Source organism: Mesoplodon mirus, assembly GCF_964341445.2.
Source record: "Mesoplodon mirus genome assembly, chromosome: 20".
NCBI classification, from domain to species: domain Eukaryota; kingdom Metazoa; phylum Chordata; class Mammalia; order Artiodactyla; family Ziphiidae; genus Mesoplodon; species Mesoplodon mirus.
In genome coordinates this window covers 10511406-10539073 of record NC_138996.1, presented here as the reverse complement: position 1 = coordinate 10539073, position 27668 = coordinate 10511406, and the positions used below count along the sequence as shown (strand labels likewise).

The window sequence follows — 27668 nt, the reverse complement described above, 5'->3', positions numbered from 1 at the left end:
TGCTCCAAAAAAATAAAGTCTGTTAAAAAGAAAACTGCTCTGTGGCCTTCAATAATTCACTTACCTCTCTCGTCTGTTTTCACACATCTAAAAATAATCAGAGATAAATAGATTAAGATGCTTTCCAGCTATGATTCAATCCTGTATGTGATCTGCAAATTCATCCACAAAAAAAATCAATTGATAGGCTACGTGAATCTATGGAAATTTTAAACAACATGCGTTCAAATGTAGAATAACTCTTCTGTTTCTTCCAGACCATAAAGACAATGATTTTGATGTCACAATTATTTTATATATCTATAATTTTTAAAAGTTTACAACGGGTTTTCCCTCCATGGCATTTTTTCCCTGTCTATAACACTGTCGGTAAGTCAGAACAGGAATTATGTTTCTTATTTTTTGCTGGTGGTTTTCTAACGTGGTGGAGGCACGGTGAATGAGTAAAGGACAACACCAGGAAAACTTGTCCTTTGAAGAGAGGGTCATTTGAAGAGTACACATGACAAGCTGTCTAATTCTCCAAGGATAGTCAAAGCCTCACGGACCCTGGGAAGATCTCCAATGATCATGCCAAAACAGTCACTTCCCACCCATATCTATTAGAGACCCCCTAGTTCAGGCCATTACCCAAACCACCTGAAGGTAGGGAATTCTCTCTCAACTCTGTCCCCACAGATGTGTTATTCTCTTTTCGTACATGTCGCTTTTCTCTTATGTCGTGATCATGGCTGTGTGTGTGTGTGTGTCTTAGTTCACTTGCTAATTTGTCAGTTCCCTGTAGAAAAGATCCATGGCTTTCTCATGTTTACATTACAGCACTTAGCAGTGTACTTAAAATATCATCCGTTAAGAGAAGAAATACATTTGACCCTTGAACAACTTGGGGGTTAGGGACACCAACCTTCCCCACAGTGAAAAATCCGCATATAACTTTTGATCAGGCCTCCGTATATGTGGTTCCTCAGTATTTGAAATTCGCATCCCGGGATTCAACCCTAACCCTAACCCTAAGCCTAACCCTAACTGCGGAACACTGTAGCACTGCCGTATTTAATGTGGAAAAAAATCCACGTGTAAGTGGACCCATGCAGTCCAAACCCATGTTGTTCAAGGATCATTTGTAGATGAATACTGCATTGACTCAAGTATTGTTTCATTAACCGGGTTAGACCTAACCCTGTAAGCACCAGAATCTCTGCTCTAATGACTCATTTGTTCAATAACCATTTAATAAGCAAACCTAGGATGCTACCTCCTGAGCTAGATAGTAGAAAGATTAAGGGCACCAACCCTACCTTCAAGGAGCTCACTAGTGGAGAAATGGACAAATGGATTGTTTCAACACAATGAAATAAGGGCTATATAAACATAAGCAGACAGTTTAGAAGTATAGAGTCCCCAACCCAGACTAGAGGGCAGCAGAGGGGGTGGGGCTTTCCATGGACAAAACAGGGAAGGGGAGGATACTGAAAAAAGTACATGGTAAGAATAGATGTTCCTAGATGAGGCCATACATGAGATGAGTTTTAAGGGTGATTAGTGTACAATATGCAAACCAAAGGCTAGAAAATCCCAGGAAGAGAAAGAAGGGTGTTCAAAGACTAGCAGCTTAACAAGGTCTATTGAGGAAGTACACACACCTCAATATGGCTGAAGCATTAAAGAATAAAAAGGGTCATGCAATAAAGGAGTTTCAATTTATCCTAAAAACAGAGGGAATGTTTTTAAGCAGAGAAATGACTTTATTATATTCGTATATTTGAATCATATTTAAATGAAGCATTGCCCATTGTAAAGAAATATGCATTTAAATGACTGGTAGTATTTGGGGAAAAAATAGTAGGGGTGGGATAAACTGGGGAGTGATAATGAAGGCAGGGGGATGCGTGTGGAGGTTGTAAAAGGAATCCAAGCCTGCAACGATGGGAAAGTATCATGGGCTTAGATTTGAGGCAAAGAGATCAGTTTAGGATTGGAATATATACTCTTCCAATAGTAAATGGTGAGGAATTGAAAACAATGGCAGTGGCATTGGAGATCATGGAAACATAAGAAATATCATGGCAGTAGGAGTGGCAAGACTGGTGTTCTGTCGGATGTGATAAGGGATGACTTTTAGGTCTCTAACGATCAGCGACGTCAACAGGGTTACTAGGACCAGCCCATGCTGTCAGGTAGGGTCTTGCGTGCAGAAGGGCCCACACTTGGCTTCATACTCTACTGCCACAGTCTTGAAATTCTGAAGAAGTTTGAACAAGTGCTCTTACATTTTTATTCTTCTCTGTGCCCCACAAATTATATTGCCAGTTCCGAAAAGATACCATTCATCAAGACACGGCATCGATGGGGGAGATGAACTTGGTTCTTGTTATCAGAGAATAAGTAATAAGTGAGCCTTGGATTTGTTGCTGGGCAGTGGGCTCTCTGCTCAAGAGCTTGAACTAGTTGCTGGAGGTTTTGTAAGCATTTGCCCTGGTCTTAATGGAAGGTGTCTAGTCTATGACTGATGTGTTAAGGTTTTTCTTATGAAGCCTCTACAGAGCAGTTGAGTAAGGATGCCTAGTAGATGGTAGGAGAGACCCAACTACAAACAAAATGTTGGGAGTCCTTAGCCTAGAGATGATGGCTAAAGTCTTTGAACAGAGGCAATCACCCAGCGAGAGGGAAGTCAGGACCTGAACTAGGGAGCGCACCAATGGTAAACTGTAACCAGAACAATGAGAGAGAAAAACCAAAGAAGGGAAGCCATGCCTCTAGTGGTTAAAAGTGATGACTTTCAAGTCAAATGGCTCCAGCCCTGACTCTACCACTTACAAAAAGTATGACCTTGGGCTCTTACTTAACTTTCCCAAGCTGCAGTTTCCTCAGTTGAATCATGGGGATAATAATAGCACCTAACTCACAGGGCTGTTGTGAACATTAAGTAAGTTGCTAAGTTGTGGGCTGCCCTGGTGGCGCAGTGGTTGAGAGTCCGCCTGCTGATGCAGGGGACGCGGGTTCATGCCCCGGTCCAGGAAGATCCCACATGCCGCGGAGCGGGTGGGCCCGTGAGCCATGGCCGCTGAGCCTGCGCGTCCGGAGCCTGTGCTCCGCAACGAGAGGGGCCACAACAGTGAGAGGCCTGCGTACCGCAAAAAACAAACAAACAAACAAACAAGTTGCTAAGTTGCTCCATGGAAGATGCTTACTGTAGGACTTGGCACAGAGGAAAAAAATCAGTGAGTGTTAAGTATCAGTTTTATCTTATTAGTTTTAAGTATAGTCCAACCAGAAGGAATACGTGTCATAGGAAAGGTCAAAAAGAGAAGAGAGTTTAAAAAAAAAAGCAAAATGCCAGATGCTTGAACAATTAGAAAGGACTAGAAATTCCCATTGAATTTATGAACAAAGGTGTAATTAATGAGCTGTACCAGATTAACCTCAGTGTACCAGTGCTGTCTGGGCTGATTGCTTTTGACAATTCAGATTTGGGACTTCAACAATTTGAAACTAAAGCTGAGTATATCTGAAATCACACACAGAAAAATTTCCATTGTGAATGTTTTTCTTTCTTTTTTGAATATTTCTTGGTGCATTTCCAAAAGGCCCTAATGCCCAGTTTAAGAGATGGGGAACCTTTGTTGTATACTGAAACTACAATAATCCATGGGAAAGCTGATTATAGAACCCAGGACTCTGAAATGACAAACATTACTATTAGGAGAGGAAGTTCTTGGGCACAATTATGTTTAACCAACTTCCTCTTGGTAAATAAGAAAGATGCCAAGCAAAGCTTCATGAGACCACTGTGTTCCCTACTTCAGAATATGTCTCTGGGACTAGGGCTACAATGGTGCAACAGAAAACAGCACAAACTTCTACCTGGCATCAAGACACCAAATCTAAAAATGAGATGCTGAGAGACATCATTCATTTAACCAACATTTATTGAACTTCAGACACTGAATTTGCTGATAAAGGAAAATACAAAGTTGCATTAAATATGGGTTCGTCAAGGAACTTAGAATCTAATAGAAAGGGTTAGAGGGGCTTCCCTGGTGGCGCAGTGGTTAAGAATCTGCCTGCCAATGCAGGGGACATGGGTTTGAGCCCTGGTCCAGGGAGATCCCACATGCCACGGAGCAACTAACCCATGCACAACTACTGAGCCTGTGCTCTAGAGCCCGCGAGCTACAACTACTGAGCCTGCGTGCCACAACTACTGAAGCCTGTGTGCCTAGAGCCTGTGTTCCGCAACAAGAGAAGCCACCACAATAAGAAGCCTGCTCACTGCAACGAAGAGCAGGCCCCGCTCACCGCAACTAGAGAAAAGCCCGCGCACAGCAACAAAGATCCAACACAGTCAAAAATCAATCAATAAATTTATTAAAAAAAGAGAAAAGATTAGATAAATACAATGTTTGAGTGTTAGTAACAGTCAACTAGGTAGAACTTGAAACACGATGTAAAACAGGTTCAAGGTGATAGAAGAATTTTGCACAGCTAGAGGGTGTTTAGAGGTCAGGTGATGGACATCCTTGAATGTCAGGGCAAGGAAATTTGAACTTTATTTAATTTACAGGGAGGAGTTCTTAATGATTTTGTGGCAGAATCTGAGATGTTCACTGACCCACAAGTTCCATGGACCTCGACCTTGGAAGTAAGAAAAGTCAAGGCTGAATATGCAGGCTTGGGTACCTGAGCATAGAATTGATGGTTAAGATCAGGTGGAAATACATAAGAATACTGAGGTGGGGAAATGGTTATAATAATGCTGCAAATATCTATATATTTAGGTCTGAAGTAGGGAAAGGAGTCAGTGACTGAAACAGAAAAAGATATATTCAGAATGATTCAGAATTCAGAATAGTATCAGAAAAAATAAGATATTAAAAATGTATTTCCAGATTGAGGGGAAAAGAACATGAGAAAAATAGTATTTACTGTTACCCATTTGATAAATGCTTTACTTAATGTTCCTCATTTATTCACTGGGATAAACATTACTGTTTCCTGTAGATGTGGAAACAGAAGCTTAGAATTTTAAGCCACTTGTTTAAAAAGCCACATAGCTAATAGGAGACGGAGTAGAAATTCACACTCAGGTAGGCCAAGCTGAGCAGGCTGAGTGGAAAGTTCTGGGCTGAGAAGTCCAAATTCTAGTCCAATTCTGAAGGTAACACCCAGGGTGACATTTGGTAAGTCATTTCACTCCAATAAGCCTCAGGTTTTTCGTATTTTACTGAGAGCATTGAACTAGATCACTTATTCTGTCATGCTCTTTTTAGTTTTGGTACTTTGATGCCACACTCTTATAACGTTACAGTAAATTCTTAAGAGGCTGCATAGGGAATGGATGGAAAATAACAGGACTAGCAGAAACAAAAATAACTGTGCCTTCTTTTCACCTGAGATTGAAGGAAAAAACAAGAAGATGATTCAACAAATTAAGTTTGACAAACTGCCTTTAGGAGGCATAAGAAACTAATCTTCAAAACTGGTTGGGTACTGGGCTAAGAGGAAGTGGATAATTGAGGATGGCTCTTAGGGTCTAATGAACCATAAATCCATTAGGTTACTTTTGACATACTACCTTCAAAGTTGAATGCTCCATGGGAACAGTTACAGGAGTTATCAGAGCACTTCCTGCTTTAGCTTTTATACTTACCTTACAGAAAGGGAGGGAGGAGAAGATGTGTGTAGACAAATCAGCTTCCAAATAAATTTGATGACAACCTGACGACCTAAGTTCAGGGTCTGACTGGGCAAAAGGTAGAGTCTTTGGAATTTTCACAGTGCAGATCTATGGCCGGGAACTTATCAATGAGCCCCGTATTGATGTGAATTCAAACCATGATGGCGCCTTTGACAGACAGCCTGGCAACCTGATGGAGTGAACAAAGGAATGACTTGGAGATCAAGCTACCTCAGCTCTAGTACATAATTAGTGGAGTGACAGTGGATGGGATTATTCACATGCGTATGCCTCAGTTTACTAATCTGTACCTGGTTCATAGGTAAAGTCTCCCATCTTAGTGGTCGGTTCTCAAACGATGTTTAATAAAAGTAGAAGGTTAGGGCTTCCCTGGTGGCGCAGTGGTTAAGAGTCTGCCTGCCAATGCAGGGGACACGGCTTCGAGCCCTGGTCTGGGAGGATCCCACATGCCGCAGAGCGGCTGGGCCCGTGAGCCACAACTACTGAGCCTGCTCTCCGCAATGGGAGAGGCCGCGAAAGTGAGAGACCCGCCCGTGCACCGCCATGAAGAGTGGCCCCTGCTCGCTGCAACTGGAGAAAGCCCTTACGCAGAGACGAAGACCCAACACAGCCAAAAATAAATAAATATTTTTTTAAAAAGTAGAAGGTTAAATCCAATGATCTGTTATGCTTTTCTCAAATTCATTAGTATCTGCTGTACCTCATTTGTTAAACTTCACAAAAGTATATATTCTCCTTTAATGTCATGGAAGCTTTCAAAAACAATAATATTTCTTAAGGTAAATCGAAGCGATAATAATCTTTACAATACACTGTTCAAATATGTGCAGAACACTTCTGAGGTTCTGATATGCGTTTAGAGTCCTCAGCCCCCCTCTACCCATGACCAATCCACTGAAATATCTGAATGTAACTAACTTCTAGTTTTAACAGTTTACACCTTTGAAATAAAGACCCCGTTGTCAAAGCTCATCATGGACCAGGTTCCCATCGGGGTGTCTGGGATCATCCACAATCAAAACGCTTGTTCATTTCCCATTTTCTAAAATAGAACAGATTAGTCTCTGGGTTTAAAATCAATCTTCTTATATTCACATATATGAAAAGAAAGGAGTTTCCCCCCCTCCCCGAGGTGATTTTGTTTGCCTGTTTGTTTTAATCAGCAGTCTTTAATAATTTACTCAGCCTTATGTCAGAGAAAGTCTACGGCAGTGTGGAATTCAACCTTAGAGCAAGGTTCTCCCCTGTTCCCGAGACAACTGTACAGCTAACTGCGAGGAAGAGATGCTGTTTTGAAGCTCCCTTACCCTGGGTCTTTGATGTATTTGGAGCAGTTGTCTCTTTAACAGCAGCCTCTGCGCAGATACTTCAAACAAAATTATGGAGCCTCAAAGTCAGAATTTGAAGACAGCACCATCTTTGACTTTAGGAAGATTTCATATTTCTGAAGATTATGGCTTTCTTCTTCCAAATCCTCTGGTAAGGATAGGGTCTTAAAGCAGGCCAGTATACATTTCTTGACAGGCTGACTTGGGTGTTTGTTTGTTTAATTGATGTGGTCATTAAGAGAGATGCAATATAAATGCCAAGTCATTGATTTGGGACAGATAATACAAATAAGGCACAGTGTGATTACCAACAAAGGAGAAGTGACCGCTACAGCAGGGGATAGAGCAAATGGAATGTTTTAATGTCAGCTTTTTTTAATGGATGGTCAATCATTCCAGCAAATTCATGAGCAAATGTGCAGTTATCAAAAAAAAGAAAAGAGAGAGAGAAAGAGAGAGAATTTAGATAAAGATCAATTATATGAGTAAATCAGTTTATCTTGACTTGCTAGTGGGAAAGAAAAGAGAACACAAGGGACCCTGGCTGGGACCCTGGCTGTGTTCCAGGTTCATAGGAGGGATTAGATATTCACAGAAATTGCTGAGAAGAGGAGAGAACCTTTGAGGACAAACTGTACCTATTTCTTTTTTTTTTTTATGTATTTTTGGCTGCATTGGGTCTTCGTTGTGGTGCGCGGGCTTCTCATTGCGGTGGCTTCTCTTGTTGTGGAGCACGGGATCTAGGTGCGTGGGCTTCAGTAGTTGTGGCGCACAGGCTCAGTAGTTGTGGTGCATGGGCTCTGTTGCCCCATGGCATGTGGGATCTTCCTGGACCAGGGCTCGAACCTGTGTCCCCTGCATTGGCAGGCGGATTCTTAACCATGGCGCCACCAGGGAAGCCCCAATAGCTCTTTCTTAATTGTTCTTAAGGCTCAACCTGTAATGCAATTCCTTTTCAACACTTTAATGGTCAGATCTAAAATGTCAAAACTGCAAGCGTCCTTAGAAACCATAGCTGAAGGCCAGAAGTTCTTGCCCAAAGTTATATTACTGGAAAAAGCAGAAGTAGTACTCAGGACTCTTGACATCTTTTTTCTACTACATTCTAAATAAGGGCCAAGCCTACTCAGCTAAAAATCTAGGGATCCAAAGTTACAATCCCTGCAATCATTTATTAGATCCAGTTTTTCCTTCTAGGGGTCTAATAGGGGATTTAACTGTGATTAATGAATGATCTGGCATTTAATGAGCTTTTATGGAATACCTTCTTCTGAGTGTGAACAGAAGAATAAAAATGAAGATAGGATCTATTTGCTGATCCCCAAAGCCCTCTGTAGAGCTGTTAGTTGTGAGACCAAGTCACAGATCTGCAAGTAACTTGAGCATTAAAAGTAATGACTCTAGGGTGTTATGTAGAGGAGAGCTGTGGCCCAGAACACTGGACTGTGTTCTCTGACCCTGCCACTAGAGTGACCAAGAAAGTCCATTTGCTACAGGCTGAAGGGGATTCCAAGATGCAGGACTTTCCATGGTAAACCAGGAAAGTCCTGGGCAAAATAGAATTATTTAGTCACCCTAAGTTTCACTTACTAACTCTTGTGACCTAGAATGAATCACCAGAATTGCCTGACCCTCAGTTTTCACATGTACTTGGAGAGATTTAGTGCCCCCACCCCGCCACTGGATTGCTATGGAGTATGAAAGCACTTCCATAAATCCAGTGGAAGGATAGAAGCCAGTTTGCACAACCCTCAGTCCAGTGCTTATTCCAAATTCCATTCTGTGTGTATATCTTGATTCAGGAATATTTCCATCATCCCTACCTAGTTCATAAGGAAGAGTCTGTCAACAGGCCAACACTCTCTTATTGGGATTAAATATATACACTGAGCTGAGAAAAATAATATTAAAAGTATGTAAACATTGGGTAGGGCCACCATGATTGTGTTCCTTTCTTTGCTGTTTCCTTTCTTATAAATAAGAAAACCAGACGGAAAACAAGAGCAACATCAAGTGTTTGTGACTTTCTGAGAAAACACAGGACTCTATCTGTCCTGTGGTTTGGTTGATGGATACTCCTTAGAAGAAATTTCCATTCTGGAGCTCAGAATTTCCTGGCAAACTGGGTCTACTCTCACAGTCATGTGTCAGAGTTCTAAAGAATGCACTTCTTTGTTTCAGTTTTAATTTTCTCTCACTTGTGGAAGAATTTTAAACATCTCCCTTTCTGGAAAGAGGAAAGGGAAGAGAGTTTACACCAGAATCTGCCTCAGTTTACTCAACTAATCAGGAAAGAATCATCACCAGATAACAGTGGTGTCGCAATAGATCACAAATTGAGAAATATCAGCCGCTGACTTTGCTAAGGGCGTGAGTAGGCTTTGTTTGCTTTTAGGTAAGTGATGGTCTGGCTATTCCTTCATGTCAATGAGCCCAAACATACTCTTTCAGCAAGCTTGGTTGTTTACCATAAATACTTAAAGCATGTGAGTGTAATCATGTACCACAGGTAGTAAATATTTTGTTATATTTCAATGATTTTATGGATATTGGACCAATCTGTATGCTATTTCTAATAGCATTTTTATGACTAAAACTAACAAATATCGGAAATGGTTCTGATTTTTAATAATAACAAAAAAGAAAAGAAAACACAGTCAAACTAATGAATAAGCAATCATTCTGGCTTTGGGGGAAGGGTCTGACTTGGTTTCAAGTACTCCATCCCACTGTTTCTATAAACTCTCAAACATCTCCAGGGTCTAATGTTTTGGTGAGGAAAATGTATACCTTTCAGACCTATGTCCATAAGGAAGCCACAGAAATCCCTTGCCAGATCGTGTGTCTGTTGCGTACGTGTGTTTGGGTTGGTGCGTGGGTGAGGAGAAATTTTTCTTTAGACATAAAGAATGTGAGGAAACTTGCTTGGCAGGAAGGGAGGGACCAAGATAGTTTACAGCAGGAGATTAGATTGGAGTGAGACCAAGGGAACTCAAACGTTAGGCTCAGGAATTTGGATTTCATGTGTCTGGTAAGCAACAATGCCCTGGTGTGTGAATATATTCCTAGCAGAAGGTTAAGGGCAGGGTGGGTTCCAGCAATGGTTCCTGAACTGCGTACCAAAATTAGCTGGGAAGCTTAAAAATTACTGATGCCAGAACCCCAGCCAGGAGTTAATTCAGAACCTCTAGCCTAACTAGCTCGGTACTTGAAAACGACAGAATACGTAAAGGACAATGAAGGTCCAGGTGAGGGATGAGGGGCTACACGTAGGAGGGTGTTTGTGGAAAGAAAGGTGTCATAACTATGAGAAACAGTGAGAAGAGCTTGGAAGTAGTTTAACCACAAAAACAAAGGAAAGGGAAAAACAAAGCAAAAACAAATTGTAAGGGTGCCATGGAGCAGAAGAAAAGGAATCGGGATGCTGGGAACCTTGTTCTGTAGAGTGGCCAAGCAATGATTTAGGAAAAATAAAGTCATATATAATCTCCTGTAGTAATTCAAAGCACTTGAGAGAAGCAGTGGTTTTAATTCAGATTTTCAAAGTATTAGCAAAATTTATTGATAGCATTCTCCTATATTTCATTAAGAATGGAGTTTTTCTTATTTCCTATGGTAACCTTCTTATAATATATAATAAGAGTAGTAATTATTATTTAATAGGTGCTCACTTTGTACTAGGCCTTGTGTTACCTGCACATTTCCCATTTGAGTCTCACAGTAATCTTCACTATTCTCAAATGACTCATGTGATAATTAAGGAGTTCAGCCCTGTCTCTGAAAACTGTCTTTTGGCTGTCCACCTTTCTCTTTTCCACCCTAGTCCAATCCACCACTATTTCTCCCTGGACTATCATTGCCTTGTAACCCGTCTTCTTATTTCCCCTCTTGCCACAGTACAGTCTCCGCATGGCAGTCAGAGTGACCCTTTAAAACAAAAATCAGATCACATCACTCCACTCTTTAGAACAAAATCCTATGTTTTAGTGTAGCCTCCAAGGCCCTCTCATGATGCTTACCCATCTCTTCAAAGTCATCTAATATCTTTCTCCTCTTTAGTTTGCAGCCATGACACACCAGGCTCTTTCCATTGAAACTTGTCTTTTATTTCACTTAAAACCCTCTCCTTCACATTCTACTCTGTCCCATAGATTACATTCTAATGTTTATGATCACAATATTGTCACCCAACTTTCCTTTGTTGACGTTTGCCCACTTTAATTTCATTAAACTTTCATTTTTTAAACTTTCTGTGCTATTTTCTTAACCAGAAGCTGGTTTCATTAACTTAATCAGTGCTAATACAGTTTATTGTTTCTATAAAATACATTATTTTTAAAAAGTCTGTTCTTTTCTAGATTATACATGTGTTGAGAAGAGTTATCCAAAATAGAGCAAAAGGAGGGCTGAATTTTATTTAGTACCATCCGGAGCCCTGTCTAACTAAACAGTCTCACCTTAGGATTACTTAATTACCTAACAGATGCTCCTTTTTTGTTTTCTTTTTCTTTTTTTTTTTTGATGTTGGGGGTAGGAGTTTATTAATTAATTAATTTATTTTTGCCGTTTATTTTTTCGTTTCTGTGCGAGGGCTTTCTCTAGTTGTGGCAAGCGGGGGCCACTCTTCATCGCGGTGCACGGGCCTCTCACTATCGCGGCCTCTCTTGTTGCGAAGCACAGGCTCCAGATGCGCAGGCTCAGTAGTTGTGGCTCACGGGCCTAGTTGCTCCACGGCATGTGGGATCCTCCCAGACCAGGGCTCGAACCCGTGTCCCCTGCATTAGCAGGCAGATTCTCAACCACTGTGCCACCAGGGAAGCCCGGGGTGCTCCTTTTTTGACATGCTGCTTACTATTGATTAGGACCGAATCTCTGAAGCTGCATATTAACTTGCAGATTTTTGTTCAAAAGAGCTGCCAGTGATTTCCGTTGAGTAGAAAATAAAACCCTAAAGCTTGTGATTGTTCTGCCATATAGGACATTAACCAGTTCCTATGTCTTTACCTTAGCAATTTAATTTTAACATTCTTTTTCAAAACTCTAAACACTTCAGTTTATCAAGTGCTTTTGAACCAACTGGACCATCCTGCTGAGTTCCTCTTTAATAAACTAAATATATTTTGGACACATATTCCATATTTGCATGAGTCATTTTTTTAAACTTTTTGAAAATTGTACTTTGACAGATATAAAAGTGCAGAAAAAGAATAACCTAAAATAGGAAACTGAAAAAATAGAAAAGAAGGCCATAGATTTTATTATTTGTGTCCATCCCACTTCTGGGTCTTCTGATTATTGGAATGAGGGGAAGAAAAACATGTCAAGTTTCTTTCCATTTCTTGTCCCCTTGTACTAACCATCTCCGCAGTCACCATTCTCCCATGTGTTTACTCTCAGGAGGTACTGGAGGGTACACTGAACTCTGAGTCAGAAGAGGTTTGACCTGACCACCGACCAGATGTGTAAACTCGGGAAAGTTACAAAACTTCTCTGGCTGGAACTTCCTCTATTTTGAAATGGAAATAATGAGATAATCTATCCTAACTCACAACACAAGCGTAGATAGATGAAAGATGTAAGCACCAACAATTAAACTAGAAATTCTCTAAAAGAAACGATATGGGGACAGGAAGAACTTTCTAAGCATAATCGAAAACCCATTGGCATAAATGAAAATGTTGGTTCATTTGACGACCCTGGTATGAATGGCATTTCACACTCGCACGCAATGACCAAAGCATGACAAGATATTCAAACTCATTAATAATCACAGAACTGTAAATTTAAACAATAAAATGATAGCATACAAAATTTCTGGAAAACCACTCAAACTTGCAAGGGTCATCATTGCTAGATGATAGGATGAGGATAAGAATAATTTTACTTTCCACTTTATAAATTTTGTGCTTTTTGACTGTCTTGCCATTAATATTGATTACATTATTTTAATCATTTCTGAGAAAGGTATATTTTGGGTGGTTATTTTATTGTTACTAAATATTGAAATAATTATAGAATTTTAGTGCAGATAACACATATTATATCTTTAAAAATAACAAAAAACTTTGCTGATGCTCTGTTGTTAGAATCATAAATAAACTGGCACTCCCATTATATATTACATACTATAAATGTGATTATAAATTCATGTAACTTTTCTGTAAGAAAACCAAGAAGTAGCTCTTAACCTTTCCATGTGCAAAATCTTTAATCCAGTAAATCCACATTTATAAATTTGTCCTAATAATGAGAAAACATCTAAAAACACATGTATAAGGATGACTCTTTCAAACTTGTTAATGATAGTGAAAAATTGTAAGCAATTACCAATATTCATGAATAGAATATTGAAATTGTATATAGGTTTTGAAATAGATGTGATAGATAAGTATTAACTAATACCAAAAGGGGTGCTATTTAGTGAAAAACTCATCAGCTGATCCTGTCCCCCCATACTGTAACTTAAAACAAAATCTGGCAATCAAAAAGTAAGTAACATAATTCAATATTTTATTCAGTTTCTAGAGGAAAATCCCATTGGAAGGGTGAGTACATTTTATTTTTTAACATCTTTATTGGAGTATAATTGCTTTACAATGTTGTGTTAGTTTCTGCTGTATAACAAAGTGAATCAGCTATACATATACATATATCCCCATATCCCCTCCCTCTTGTATCTCCCTCCCACCCTCCCTATCCCACCCCTCTAGGTGGTTACAAAACACCGAGCTGATCTCCCTGTGCTATGCGGCTGCTTCCCACTAGCTATCTATGTTACACTTGGTAGTGTATATATGTCCATGCCACTCTCTCACTTTGTTCCAGCTTACCCTTCCCACTCCCCGTGTCCTCAAGTCCATTCTCTACGTCTACGTCTTTATTCCTGTCCTGCCCCTAGGTTCATCAGAACCATTTTTTTTTTTTTTAGATTCCATGTATATGTGTTAGCATATGGTATTTGTCTTTCTCTTTCTGACTTACTTAGCTCTGTATGACAGACTCTAGGTCCATCCACCTCACTACAAGTAATTCAATTTCATTTCTTTTTATGGCTGTGTAATATGGCTGTGCCACATCTTCTTTATCCATTCATCTGTTGATGGACACTTAGGGTGAATACATTTTTAATGGATTATGAACTAGCTTTAAAATCCTTTCTCCTTTTCCTTCGAGGTCCCCACATCAGTGTTTTTCAAACTTTGGGGTACATTAGCTTCACCTACAGGGCTTGCTAAAGCACAGGCAGCTGGTTTCAGGTTCAGTACATCTGGGGTAGAGCCCGAGAATTTGCATGTCTAACAAGTTTCCACATCATGCTGATGCTGCTGGATGGGAACCACACTCGGAGAGCCTAGAGGTTCTCAAAGCTCATGGTTTTCTTACATTTGTGGGGTTGTACCAGAGTCCAAAGACTAGAACTGTTTAAAGAAGGGAGAGGATGAAGAGAAGGAAGGAAAAGAAGCCTCTAGGAATCTAAGGGGAAAGAAAAAGAGATATTCAAGAATAGAGTGCTGCTTAGATTGAGGCAAAATGTAGTATTTAAGGATTCCCATGCAAGCCAGGAAGCAGAAATCCAGATGCTTTAATTTTTTTTGGCTGTTCATCATGGCTTGCAGGATCGTAATTTCCCAAACAGGGATGGAACCTGGGCCACCTCAGTGAAAGTGCCAAGTCCTAACCACTAGATTGCCAGGGAATTCTCCAGGATGCTCTAAGTTAATTCTCAGAATACGATCCCCTCTCTAGGCGTCAAAGAAAGAAGGACAGATTTAGTTACAGCTTTTCTTCAAACCCACTTTAAAAGGGGTTCTGAATACTATGAGTCTGATTCTGTGATTTTCTTTTATAAATTTTATATTCCTTTGTCTCTGTAGCCACATTCAGTTTTTGTTCATAAAACATATGCATCATATAGATGAGAAGAAAAACAAGTTGCCAGTTTAGAGTCAGTTTACCATAAATCTCTCTGCCTTTATGTGCGAGCATTCTCAGCTGGTCCACTGCTCTATAAATCCCCAAACTTGGGTCAGTTAGCAGCTTTCTTCAATTCTGCACTACTGCTGAGCACTGCTAGGGAAAATTATACCATTATGCTTATAAATGTTGTCTCTGGGAGAAGAGTAGGGGAGCATAGTGGACTCTACCTCTCAGAAGCTGAGGTACTGGATGAGGAATGCATGAGGAGAACAGGGTGTGATTTCCTCTTTGTGAATATCTGTATTGTTGGGGCCCAGGGCAAGTCACCCACGAATATGTCTCAATGCATATTGATTATTTTGGGTGAAAGTTACTTAAGAAACAGCCAATTTAAGAGGAAATTTGACCCTCTTCTCTGTCTCCCTAAAAGCAGGAAATAAATCTCTCCTATGAAAGGTACCCTCCACGCATCTGGAGATAGGACACCCTTACCACCAGACGTAGGGAATTCAAGCCGAGAAGCCTGAATAAATAAAACCCTGTTACTTCTTTAATTGACGACCCCAAGACCAAACTCTGTTTAGATAAGCACGTGAAGCCTAAGTTTCTTTGTCTTGTCCATTCCTCACAGATTTATTGTTTCTTTGTCTACAAAGTATAAAAGCCTGCTTTGGCCACTTCTTAGGTCCCATTTCTATGAGACCTCTGTACACACAAACTAAAATTTCTTTCTTTTTCTCTTAATAATCTGTTTTGGGTCAATTTTATTGACTCCTGACACAAGAACTCAAGAGAAGTAGAGGGTAAAATCTCCCCCTCCTGCACAATATCTATATTAAAAATGTTAAATTATGATGTTTGGTGTAATTTGATTTGTTGGGAAAGCTAGTAAACGCTGTCCAATTTGTCCTAAATTGATTCAGGGGCAGATAGGAAGCAGAGGATTAAATAAAGTCTATAATTTTCAAAGATTGTGTATTGGATGTTAGATTCACCCAGTTTTATTTTAGAGTCTGAGGGATAGAGGATCTCCAACAAGTGACTTACTGGTAATTTACAGATCTACAGCACTCCAAACTTATAGTTTTCAAACTTCCCTGGGTTTTTAAAGTCATTATAATGTATTATAATATACATATTATATATTGCAAAATATTATGTTATTTGCATTTTTATGTTTAATTTCCTCTTCCCTTCCCTCCGGTAATTAATTTAACACCCACCGCTCTCCCCAAGTCATATAACCTGAATCTTCACCATTTGCTGAGAAATTGAGTTCATAAGAAATGAATCCCTCAAACTCCAGACTCCCTCCGTCCAGCTCTTCTCAGTCAGGTGCTCCATGTGGGCTCTTCCTCTCCTCCTCCTCTTCCTCAAGACCCTTTACTTTTAATTATTCCCTCTCTCCTTTCTCTTCCATCTCCACCTCTTACACTAACAGGCTGTAAACCACTCAGGTTTCCCATTCGAAAGTGGGAACAGCTCTCAAACACAAACTGTCGCCTTGTTACGGCTTATGGCTCTCCCAAAAAAGTAATTCAGGGCTTCCCCGGTGGCGCAGTGGTTGAGAGTCCGCCTGCCGATGCAGGGGACACCGGTTCGTGCCCTGGTCCGGGAAGATCCCACATGCCGCGGAGCGGCTGGGCCCGTGAGCCATGGCCGCTGAGCCTGCGCGTCCAGAGCCTGTGCTCCGCAACGGGAGAGGCCACAGCGGTGAGAGGCCCGTGTACCACATAAAAAAAAAAAAAAAGTAATTCACATTTCCAATCTCTGTTTTCTTCCCTCCTCAGCACACTAAAATTTGAACCCTGTTTCCATGACCCTGACCTGAATTTCTATGCCATATACATGGAAAGACATGTATATATTGATATATTAGTGACTATTTAGTTTTGTCTTCCAAAGGGATAACCTTACTTAAATGACGCATTTGGCCATCTGATGAATCCCAACTTCCGAGAAATCCTCTAATGTCTTGACTTCTATAGGGTGATTCTCTTCTGGCTCATTTAGCCTCTATACATGTCTTTTTGTGCTGGATTCAGTTGCTCTGCCTGCCTTGTAATTATCCCCCCCAGTGCGCTGATCTAAGCCTTCTCCTTTCACTTGGCAACTTCTCCCGAATGGTCTTGTACCCACTTGTGGTTTTTACCACAATGCGGAATTTGCACTACTGTGATGCCTCCCGATTGTATATTTCTAATATTAATTCTCTCCTGAGCTTCCAATTGTATACCCAACTGCCCAGTATAGAGCCATATCTTGACATTCCACAGATATTTTAGGTTGGACATATCTAAAAACAAATTCACTATTGTATGTCCTCTCTTTGACTTCCACCTGCATTTCTGTTTCAATCTGTCTTCTCAACAATTCATTCAGTCATCTGATTCAGAAACATGGAAATCGTCCTCACCGCCTCTCTTTCTTAACCCAGAGACACAACATTTCAGTCTTGCAGACTGTACTCTGTAAAAGGAGGCCCAGACCCTGGGGACAGGTCACAAGTTGGCAAACTTTTTCTGTAAAGGGTCAAATAGTAAATATTTTAAACTTTGCAGACCATATGGTCTCTGTTGCCACTATGCAACTCTGCCATTGTAAAGTGACAGCCACTGTAGACAATGTGGAAACAAATGAACTTGGCTGTGTCCTAATAAAAGCTTATTTACAACGAGTGTAATTTGCTGCAGTTTGCCATTTCTTGGGATAGAGTCAGGGTTGCTGTAATCCAACCTGTGTTCTTCTTCGCTAAACCAACGACCCAGAGTGGGCAAATAAACTGTGCTATTGGGCTAGGGATCACCTTGCCTTTAGCCCCATCCCTGCCTCTAAATTTAATTATTTCAATTTTATTTTCCAAATATTTTTGAATACATACCTTCTCCTTTCCAAATTCACTGCCATTGCCTAAGCTTAATTTTCAGACAATATTTCAAAGGCTTCCTCATCTGACTTTATATCTTAAAATCCCAAAGCAAAGTTATCTTCCTAAAATTCAGATTGAATCATGTCACCAACATACATAACAATAAAGTTCTTACGTAGTCAATAAAAGACATATTTGATCTGATTTTCTGGTCAAATCTTCCATCATCCTTTCTCTTGAACTTTATATTCTAGTGACACTGAATCATCTGTAATCCCAAGAAGCACAGTTATCTCTATTTATCCACTATCTCCTCTGTTTCACTGCCTTCCCATCTTAAAAGTTCCAATTAGAAAAGACACTTTCAGACCCTACTACTGGCCCCAACTCTCATATCTCTATGAACATTTCCCTTTAATTCCCTAGCACAGTTGACGGAATTAACCACTTCCTCTTCAGCTGGTTGCTAAGCTTACACATATCCTTAATTGAACATATTATACTGCATTGGGAATGTCTGATTACATTTTTTTTTTTTTTTTTTTTTTTTTTTTGCGGTATGTGGGCCTCTCACTGTTGTGGCCTCTCCCGTTGCAGAGCACAGGCTCCGAATGTGCAGGCTCAGTGGCCATGGCTCACGGGCCCAGCCGCTCCGCGGCATGTGGGATCTTCCCGGACTGGGACACGAACCCATGTCCCCTGCATCGGCAGACGGACTCTCAACCACTGCGCCACCAGGGAAGCCCCTAATTACATTTTATTTATCCCTTACTAGACCATATGCTCCCTCACCACAAGGACTGTATTTTAGTCACCTGTGTATCTGCAGTGCCTAGCATAGGGTACAGCAGATAGTGAATTCTCAATATTTGTTGAATGGAATTGACCTGAATTCTGCCTTAAGACTGAAATCTGAAAACAGCTACTACACGAAGCTGTTTCCCAGAGAGGTCTAAAATACTGAGGCATTTTTATTTTTTGAATGCAGAAAGAACTCCCTGATCACTATAGACCTTGGATGGAAATTGCCAACCGACTTCCTCACTTGATTGGGAGTCACCAGCTTCGAGCTCAAGTGAACGAGGTAAAACGTTTGGTATTCTTCTCCTTAACCCCTTCTCACTACCCTATTTTCATCCTCACACCAGTTTCCTTTCTCAACATTGTGGAAGTGGGTCAGCTGACCAATCACTGCTGTTGAGTTTATCTACAGAGCTAAAACTATCTCATCCTTCATGATGAACAGAATGACACTTGCTTCCAGTATGACAAGTGTGTTTCCCTAAAATTCCCAGAGGGTGCACAGAACAGTTCCTGGAACATACTGGGCACTCAACAAGCATGTGTTTAAAAAAGGAAGACAGTCTGGTTGAGAAGTGTCAGGAAACCGATGAATAAGACCTAGCTGGGGAAGGACAGGTGTGAAAATTCTCAGTGCCCTCACGCCAAGCCACACGGTCAGGGCTCCCCTCCCCATGAGTGAAGCCACATTGATTTACTGTCGGCGTTTCACAGAATAGTAGAGTCGAGAGACTTTCCCAGTTATAAAGTCAGGGTTGGCAGATTCTTCAGAAATCATTGATAAGTCTGTAAATGCCACATATGAGACAAGATGAGAAATGTTTCCCCCAAATATGTAAGGAACTGTGAAACTCCTTGGTCCTGGGAGAACTGACATGACCCCACAGGAATAAGAAGAAGGTGTTATAGGAATAAGAAGAATAAGAAGAAGGTGTTATAGGAAGAACATAGATTTGACTCAGGAGGACCTGAGTTGGACTCTTGATTTTATCACTTAGTCGTTATAAACTTTGACTTAATGAGTTATGTATTCTGTTTCCATATTTACAAAATGGGAGAAATTCGGGGCCCCTAGAATTGTTGTGAAAACTAAATGACTTTTGCAATAGTGCTTTTGTATTTCCTGCCACAAAACAGTGTTCAATATATATATTTACACTTCCCTCTCGTCTCTCCTCCATCTGTTTTAATCTCACCAATTGGCGTGCCATGTGATTTTAGACATATAAGAGGTTTTCCCCTCCAAAATTCTCCTTCACTGACTTATGCATATTTCACGTCTATAATTACAAATTCATTTAAAAATAATTATGGAATGCCTGCTAAGTGCAAGCACAAGGTTTAAGACCCTGTAAGAGATGTAAGACACTCTCTTCAGTGTCTATGAAGATGGGAAACTAAGCCTAAGAATTTATTTTCCTGCTGCCTAAAGTCTCATTAATATGACCAAAGAAATACAAAAAGAAGAAAAAAGGAGATATCTGGGTGAGGGAAAACAAGAGAAATGATGGAATAAAACCCTTAAGGACTTTTGTACCATATTAATCAAATTATATCAGATCCAGAAATGAGTCTATTGTACCCATGCCAAGCGTTCAACCAAAGCAAAAAGAAGACCCCCGAGTCTCCCTCTCCCATCTCGGAGTAAGAGGGCACAGAGGCAAGGGGCAGTTTGCAGGAAGATAGATTCAAGTTCAATATGTGTACTTCAAAGTCCTCTGTACAAGGCTTTCCTCGGGGTTTATGTAACTCAACCTCCATAAACGAAGTGAAGAACTTGTTGAATCGGTGCTTCTCATATGTTAAATGTCAATGAGGAAAGGCCAGGAGTGTCCAGCTAATTTCTGGTCACTGTAAACATGGGCATGGGGGATACAGCTCAGTACAGCAGTGGAATTAATCCCCCTGATACTTCTCCTGTGTTGAATAGTTTCTCTCCAGAAATTGTGTCTTGGAACCTGTGAAGATGACCTCATTTGGAAATAGGGTCTCCACAGATATCATCAAGTTAAATAAGGTCATGTGTGTTGTATTAGGGTGCACTCTAAGTTCGCTAGGACTGGCATGCTTAGAGCAAGAAGGGAATTTGGACACAGAGACACAGATATGCAGGTTAGAACATCATGTGAAGATAGAGGCAGAGACTGGAGTGATGCATCTACAGTCCCTTAAAGTATCCTAAGAGTTCCTGGCAACCACCTGAAACTTGAACTGAAACAGGGAACAGATTCTCCCCCAAGAGCTTCCAGAAGGAACAAACTTCACAAACACCTTAATTTCAGACTTTCATCTCCCAGAATTGTGAGAGCATAAATTTCTGTTGTGCTCCCTCTTTGGGGCAGCCCTAGGAAACTAATATAACATCCGTGGCCATTCCCTATGCTTCTAATTAGTTCTAAAACAACTAACTGGATAAAACCACTCTTTAGACTTCACCACCACAGATGGAGACTGAATCAATTGGAAAACCGTCATGAGAAGCAAATACTATGGCTTCCAGGACCACACATAGAGCTACAGACTAAGACATTTGACCTCTTGAGGCCTTTACTTGGCACAGACAAGACAGAAAGTGAATTTACACTTCTAATCTCACAGTACCTCCAGGCCAACCACCTTACTCTTAGAAAGCCTCCAGGGCCCCTATCTGTATGTTGGTAAAAAACAAAACAAGACAGACAAAAACTTGTTAACTAGCTTAGACTCAACCACCTTCTTCCAGGAAGGGTCCCCCTTCTCCAGACCTCTGGGACAAAACACTACAGACAGCTGATGGACTCACAGGAAGCTCACAAGAGGAAGCTCAGAAGTATTCTGGAAACATATAAGGGAAGCTCTATTAGTTACTAATTCTGATACCCTGGCCTCCATTCCTGAACACGAATGGATAACCCCAAATGACCAAAGGATATGAAGAGAATAAACAAGTCAAGAAGGACGAGGGAGGGGCTTTCCTGGGGCTTCCCTGGTGGCGCAGTGGTTGAGAGTCCACCTGCCGATGCAGGGGACACGGGTTCGAGTCCCGGTCCGGGCAGATCCCACATGCCGTGGAGCGGCTGGGCCCGTGAGCCATGGCCGCTGAGCCGGCATGTCCGGAGCCTGTGCTCCGCAACGGGAGAGGCCACAACAGTGAGAGGCCCGCGTACAGCAAAAAAAAAAAAAAAAAAAAAAAGAAGGACGAGGGAGAGACAGGACATTTGGTCTCCGGCAGAAGCCAAAATATGAGATCAGTGCTTTTAAAAATTGCATTAATGTCTTCAGTATATGTACTCCATAAAAATAAATAAAGTTGCTCGGTAAAAGGAACTATTGGAAAGCAAAGAAATAAACAAAAAGCTCAATATCAACCCGAATAAATGAGGGAAACATTGATTATAGAAAAATAATGGTGATTTAGGGACTTCCTTGAAACGGTTTTATAAAGCAGAAAGCAAAAATTAAATGCCAGCATCAGAAAAATAAAAGTATATGAAAAAGAGAAATGGATGATCTAAATTCCACAAAACAGAAGTCCCACAAGTAGACTAGTGTGGGTGAAGAAAAAGAAAAGCTTTAAACGCATAAAAACAAAATTTTTCAGATCTTATGAAAGACTGGAGTATTTCTATCAGAAAGACAATGGGGGCGGGGGACCAGCCATAGATATCCTGGTGAAACTTCAGAGTTTCTAGAATAAGAGGAAAGTTTTGCAAGTCTTAATCAGGAAGGAAGAAAAATGAAACTAGGTGACTTATAGAGAAACATAGGACTATGTATCTATGTTAAAAAGTACTAAAAGGCAATTTAAAACCTATTTGAACAGCTAACATTTTATTAAAACTCTGGCAACATCAAGCACTGGTGAGGCTATATACCAACAGAGACCCTACTTCACTTTGCTGATGGGAATGCAGAATAGTCTGACAGAATCTTTGAAAGGCAAACATCGACTTACCATATGACCCAGCAATCACATTCCTAAGTATTTACCCAAATAAACTGAAAATTTATGTGCGTGGAAAAGCTTGTGGGTAAAGGATCCCGTAAACCGGAAACCACCAAGATGTCCCTCAACAGGGAAATGGTTAAACTGAGTACAATGGCCTGAATGTGTGTGTGGTCCACAAATTCATATGTTGAAATCCTAATCCCCAGCATGAAGTTGTTAGGGGTGGGGACTTTGGGAGGTGTATTAGTCAGGGTTCTCCCAAGAAACAGAACCAATGGGAGATACAGAGATCTATAGAAGGATATTTATTAGGAGCAACTGACTCACATGATTATGATTATGGAGTCTGAGAAGTCCCATAATCTTCCTTCTACCTGCACGTTGGAGGCCCAGGAAAACCAAGAACCAGAGAAGCCAGTGGTGCAATTGCCGGTCCGAGTCTGAAAATCCAAGGACTAAGAGTGCTAATGGTGGGGGAAGATGGCTGTCCCAGCTCAACCAGAGAGCAAATTTACCCTTTGTCCACTTTTTTGCTCTATTCAGGCCCTAAACAGGGTGGATGATGCCACCCGAATTGGTGAGGGTGATGGGCTTTACTCAGTCTCCCAATCTCTTCCAGAATCTCTTCTGGAAACATCCTCAAAGACACACCCAAAAATAATGGATCTGGGCATCCCTTAGCCCAGTCAAGTTGACACATCAAATTGACCAACACAGAAGGTAATTAGGTCATGAAAATAGAATGGGATATTCATAAATGGGATGAATGCCCTTATAAAAGTGACCCCAGGGCTCTCTGGCCCTCTTTTGCTGTCAAGTGAAGATGAAGCAAGAAGACAGCAGAATGGTTCTCACCAGAACTCAATCATGCTGGCACCCTGATCTTGGACTTTCAGCTTCCAAAACTGTAAGAATCAAATTTCCACTGTTTACAAGCCAGCTAGTCTCTGGTACTTTGTTACAGCAGTCTGAACGAAGACTCCTGTATTCATACATTGGAACGCTATACAGTGACAAAAATGAATAAGCTATTGATTTATTCAACCATATGGATGAACCTTAAATACATTTTGCTAAATGAAATACATCAGAACCAAAAGGCTACATATTGTATGATTCCATTCATGTGACATTTATATATATATATATATATAGGCCAAAAAGTTCATTCGGTTAGTGAATATGTTGTTCGATAAAGTTCTTTGTGAAAATGAAAAATGTCTTTTATTTGTACTTAAAACCAAACAAATTATTGGGGCAACCCCATGTTAAGATGAATAAATAAGTAAATGAATGGTGGATAATATTTCACCATCAGAGATGAAAGTTATAAATTAGCAAGGGGGGAAGATAAGATCAACCTGTGACACCAGATTAGAGTTGGAGATGTCTGACATGTTTAGCATTTTAGCATCATATATACATATGATACTAAAACGTATATATATATATATATATACACACACACACACACATTTTGTGGACATATAGATGGGTAAACAAACATTATATGTATGTGTACATAATATGTGTATACACACACACAGAACACACACACACATTTCCTAGCTTTGTCCGCTGTGAGGGATCTAGTAACAGGGTCATTCCAGTAGCAAAGAACAAACCCAGTGTCCATTTATTGGCACTCTTTTCCAATAAATGGAACTGGGGCTTCTCGGAGAAAGAGCTGATTATAAATCTGGAACAGGGAAAAATAGAAGGTGACCCCAGAACATCTTGGGACCTTATTCCTTTACCTTGAGGCTGCACTGTGGGTAGCCAGTAGCCACTCACGGCTACTGAGCACTTGAAATGTGGCCAGGACAAGTTGGCATGTAAGACACTCGCTGGATTTTGAAGACTTACTATAAAAAGAGTGTAAAAATCTTGATATTTTTAATATTGATTATGTGTAAACATTTTGCATACATTGACCTAGATAAAATATTATTAAAACGAATTCCAGGGCCTCCCTGGTGGCGCAGTGGTTGAGAGTCCGCCTGCCGATGCAGGGGATACGGGTTCGTGCCCCGGTCCGGGAGGATCCCACATGCTGCGGAGCGGCTGGGCCCGTGAGCCATGGCCGCTGGGCCTGCGCATCCGGAGCCTGTGCTCCGCAACGGGAGAGGCCACAACAGTGAGAGGCCCGCATACCGCAAAAAGAAAAAAAAAAAAAAAAAAAAAAAACTAATTCCACCCGGGGCTTTTTTGTTTTTTGTTTTTTGCTATTTTTAAAATGTGGCTGATAGAAAATGTAAAATTACACGTATGGCTCTCATATTTCTTTCGGGCAGCGCTGACTTCAGAGGGCAGGGCTGTGGTCAGCAGAACTGGACTAGCACCCTGGCTCAGTCCCTCCTGGCTCTGTGGCTCTGGGCAAATATCTTACCCTCTCTGACCCTCAGTTTTGGCCTGTGGGTTTGGGGGAAGATGGAGTACCAACCTGCTTGGGACGCTTTTCGCACCATGCCTTGGACACTTTAGTAATTGCCTTAGAATAAGTACTGAAGAAATAACTGAATACATTGTAACTGTGGTTATAATTCTCAGGCTGGTTCCTGTTAAAATGCAACATCTCAGCAATGCCTCCAATAGACACACACACCCCCTAAGGCACAGAACTTTCGCGATTCTATCTCAGAGCCAGTTTTAAGGGTGAAATAAGCAGTCTGGCACAGTGAGGACAGACTCAGAAAGGCTGCCCCCTAGGGGCCAGCGGAGGAAGTATTCCCATCGGGGAGGCTGCCGCTACGGCCGCCGGGCGCTGGGCTTGGGGAACCGCGGTCCCAGCCCACTTGTCACTCATTGTTTAAGAGCCCGGAGTTTAAAGAGATACACACATCCACGGCCGCCCCTTCTGGCGCTTCGGACCCTGGAGAGGGGCACCTGGGAAGAACTAGACCAGACTGTGTCTAGAGCTGGGGAAGGGATAGGGGACGGAGGAAAGCCGAGGGGGAGGTACAGGGAAGCTGGAGCTCAGAGGCTGTTGACGTCAACCGAGACAGGCAGGGTTGGCCGGGGCAAAACTGAGAAACTGGTAATATTTGCTTAGGCAGGGCTGTCAGTAATAACTAACTTGTGTACAGGGTGTTGCTTTCAAGGACATCACCTTTACACCTCTCTATGACGCATCTTGACAGGGAGGGAGCGGGCGTGGAGAGGTCACAGGGTCACGGGGGAGTGTTCGGACGAGAACTGAACAATCTCTTGTTCCGGCTCAGCAACCTCCCGTAAGGGCTTTGATCAGATTCCTAATTCCACTGGCCTCCATGTACTCGCTTACCTACGAATTAAACGGAGTAAACAGACAGTAACGCCCACAGCAGCAGGGCTGTTATTAGGGTTAAATGGTACCCGTTATGCAGAGGTGCTTTGATAAGGCAGGATTGTAAAAGTGGCCCCGGGACACTCCCGTTTAATAAATGATGTCAGTCTTGGGACTGAGTTATTCTAGAACACTCTAACCAAGCTGTCAGTGATGGTGACCAGTGTCCGTCACAACCGTGGGGACAATTTGGTGTAGGTACTTCGTGAACACTTATCATCTGGGATACCTCCTCTACCGCAGTGTCCTAAGATCAGGGCAGAAAGGGGGTGTGTGTGGATCCCCGTCACTGAAATATAACCCCTTCAAGCCACAGAACCCCTGCAGCCTTCACACCCCTGCAGCTGGTAATCTCTGGAAATTCTCTTGAACAGATGCCCCTCTTGAACTGCCAGTTCCTCACGGGTTACCGGGAACAGCGGCTGGCACACCTGGTCCTAACCTTTATTACCATGGGATATGTCTGGCAGGATGGAGAGGCACAGCCCAAAGAGGTAGGGACAAAGGGACACCTGTCCTGTCATCTGGCAGGTCTGCTGCACCTGGCAAACGCTCTCTGTTTGCCTGGAAAACGGGTCCTTTCTTGTTCTTTCCTTTGGGTATGAGGTGAAGGAAGGACAAAGGGCCCATTTAAATGAAAACACAATTTTCCACTGGCCAGGAGGTTAATTTTCCTTAGAACGGGTAGCCCTCTCATTAGTTTTTGAATTTTGTTTTTTCTGGCACCCACCCTCTTCCAAGAATTGTGAAGAGCTGCATTTGAAGGCAAGTTCTGAGGTGTCATAGAAAACTTCATGATTTCCATTTCACAGCAGTTTGTGCTCTTATACATATCCGTAATCACAGTCAGTGTTCACAATCCCATAAGGTAAGTACAGCCATGCTGTGCCCATTTTACAGATGGCTGAGGACTACAGGAGTTCAATTCCTTGCCCAAGGTCAGAGAGCAAGTTCGTGGAAAATCCAGGGCCACAACTCAGACCTTCTGATGTCACTAATGTAACCTTCTTTCCCCAGAGGGGAAAAGCACACATTGCCATTTATAACACTAATCTTACTTTCTTGAGTGTTGCTTGCTATCTACCAAATATTGGTCTGTGTCTCTTAATAGTTCATGTAAATCTCTTCTGAATCTTTTCATAACTTTTTACAGTTTCAATCGGAAACTTGGAACGTGAAATCTTGTTTCACTGACTGCAGTATAAATTCCTATCAGTTTCATTTTTTTATAAATGGACATTCTCCAGAAATGAGGGTGTTACCCTTGTTCCAGTACTTCCTGCTTGAGTCAGCAGCCTGTGCTTATTTTGTGTGCTTGGTTGATTCTACCTTTTCTCTCTCAAGTAAATTCAGGAGACTCCCAGTGAGAAAAAGAAAGGAATGTAAGGAAGGAGAGAAGAGGAAAGCATAGAGCTGCTTCAGACTCTTTAAAAAGAGTCACGTGTCTGATGTTGGAAAGTCTGAGATCTAGGCACATACGACAGGGCATCGCAATGGGCTTCCCTCCTCCTCTGTTCTCCAAACCACAATCCTCAATCAGGGGAAGGGGTGGGAGCCCCCTGTCACACCCCACCCCCGCCTCGGGCCATCTCTTACCTTCTTTGTATCTCCTCCCGTAACTTCTTCACTCTGGAGACACCTCACTTCTTCGCTGCGCTCCTCATCCACTGCCCCCCAAGGGAAGTTGGCCTTAGGTTTGAATCTGAAATTCTTTAAAGCTCTTTATTGTTTCCTACCTGAGAAAGAGTTCTGTCCCAACTCTCTCTAAAAATCTAAGGGAAAACAAAGGCAGAAGCGGGACT

The 27668-nt window shown here is 41.5% G+C and overlaps 1 protein-coding gene across 7 annotated transcripts in view; it reads left to right on the top strand.

Moving 5' to 3' along the window:
• Positions 1-6908: 6908 nt before the first annotated feature.
• IDO2 (indoleamine 2,3-dioxygenase 2) overlaps positions 6909-27668 on the top strand; it is a 45011-nt gene continuing 24251 nt past the window's right edge. For 3 of the 7 annotated variants that reach the window (XM_082608726.1, XM_082608728.1, XM_082608725.1), the window contains exons 1-3: positions 6912-7177; positions 18801-18896; positions 26241-26360. In XM_082608726.1, coding sequence (XP_082464852.1) covers positions 7079-7177; positions 18801-18896; positions 26241-26360 — 315 coding nt within the window. In that variant the 5' untranslated portion in view covers positions 6912-7078. Of the gene's footprint in view, positions 7178-18800; positions 18904-26193; positions 26361-27668 lie in introns of all 7 variants that reach the window. The other 4 variants (XM_082608724.1, XM_082608723.1, XM_082608729.1 and 1 more) reach the window with 3 other exon arrangements.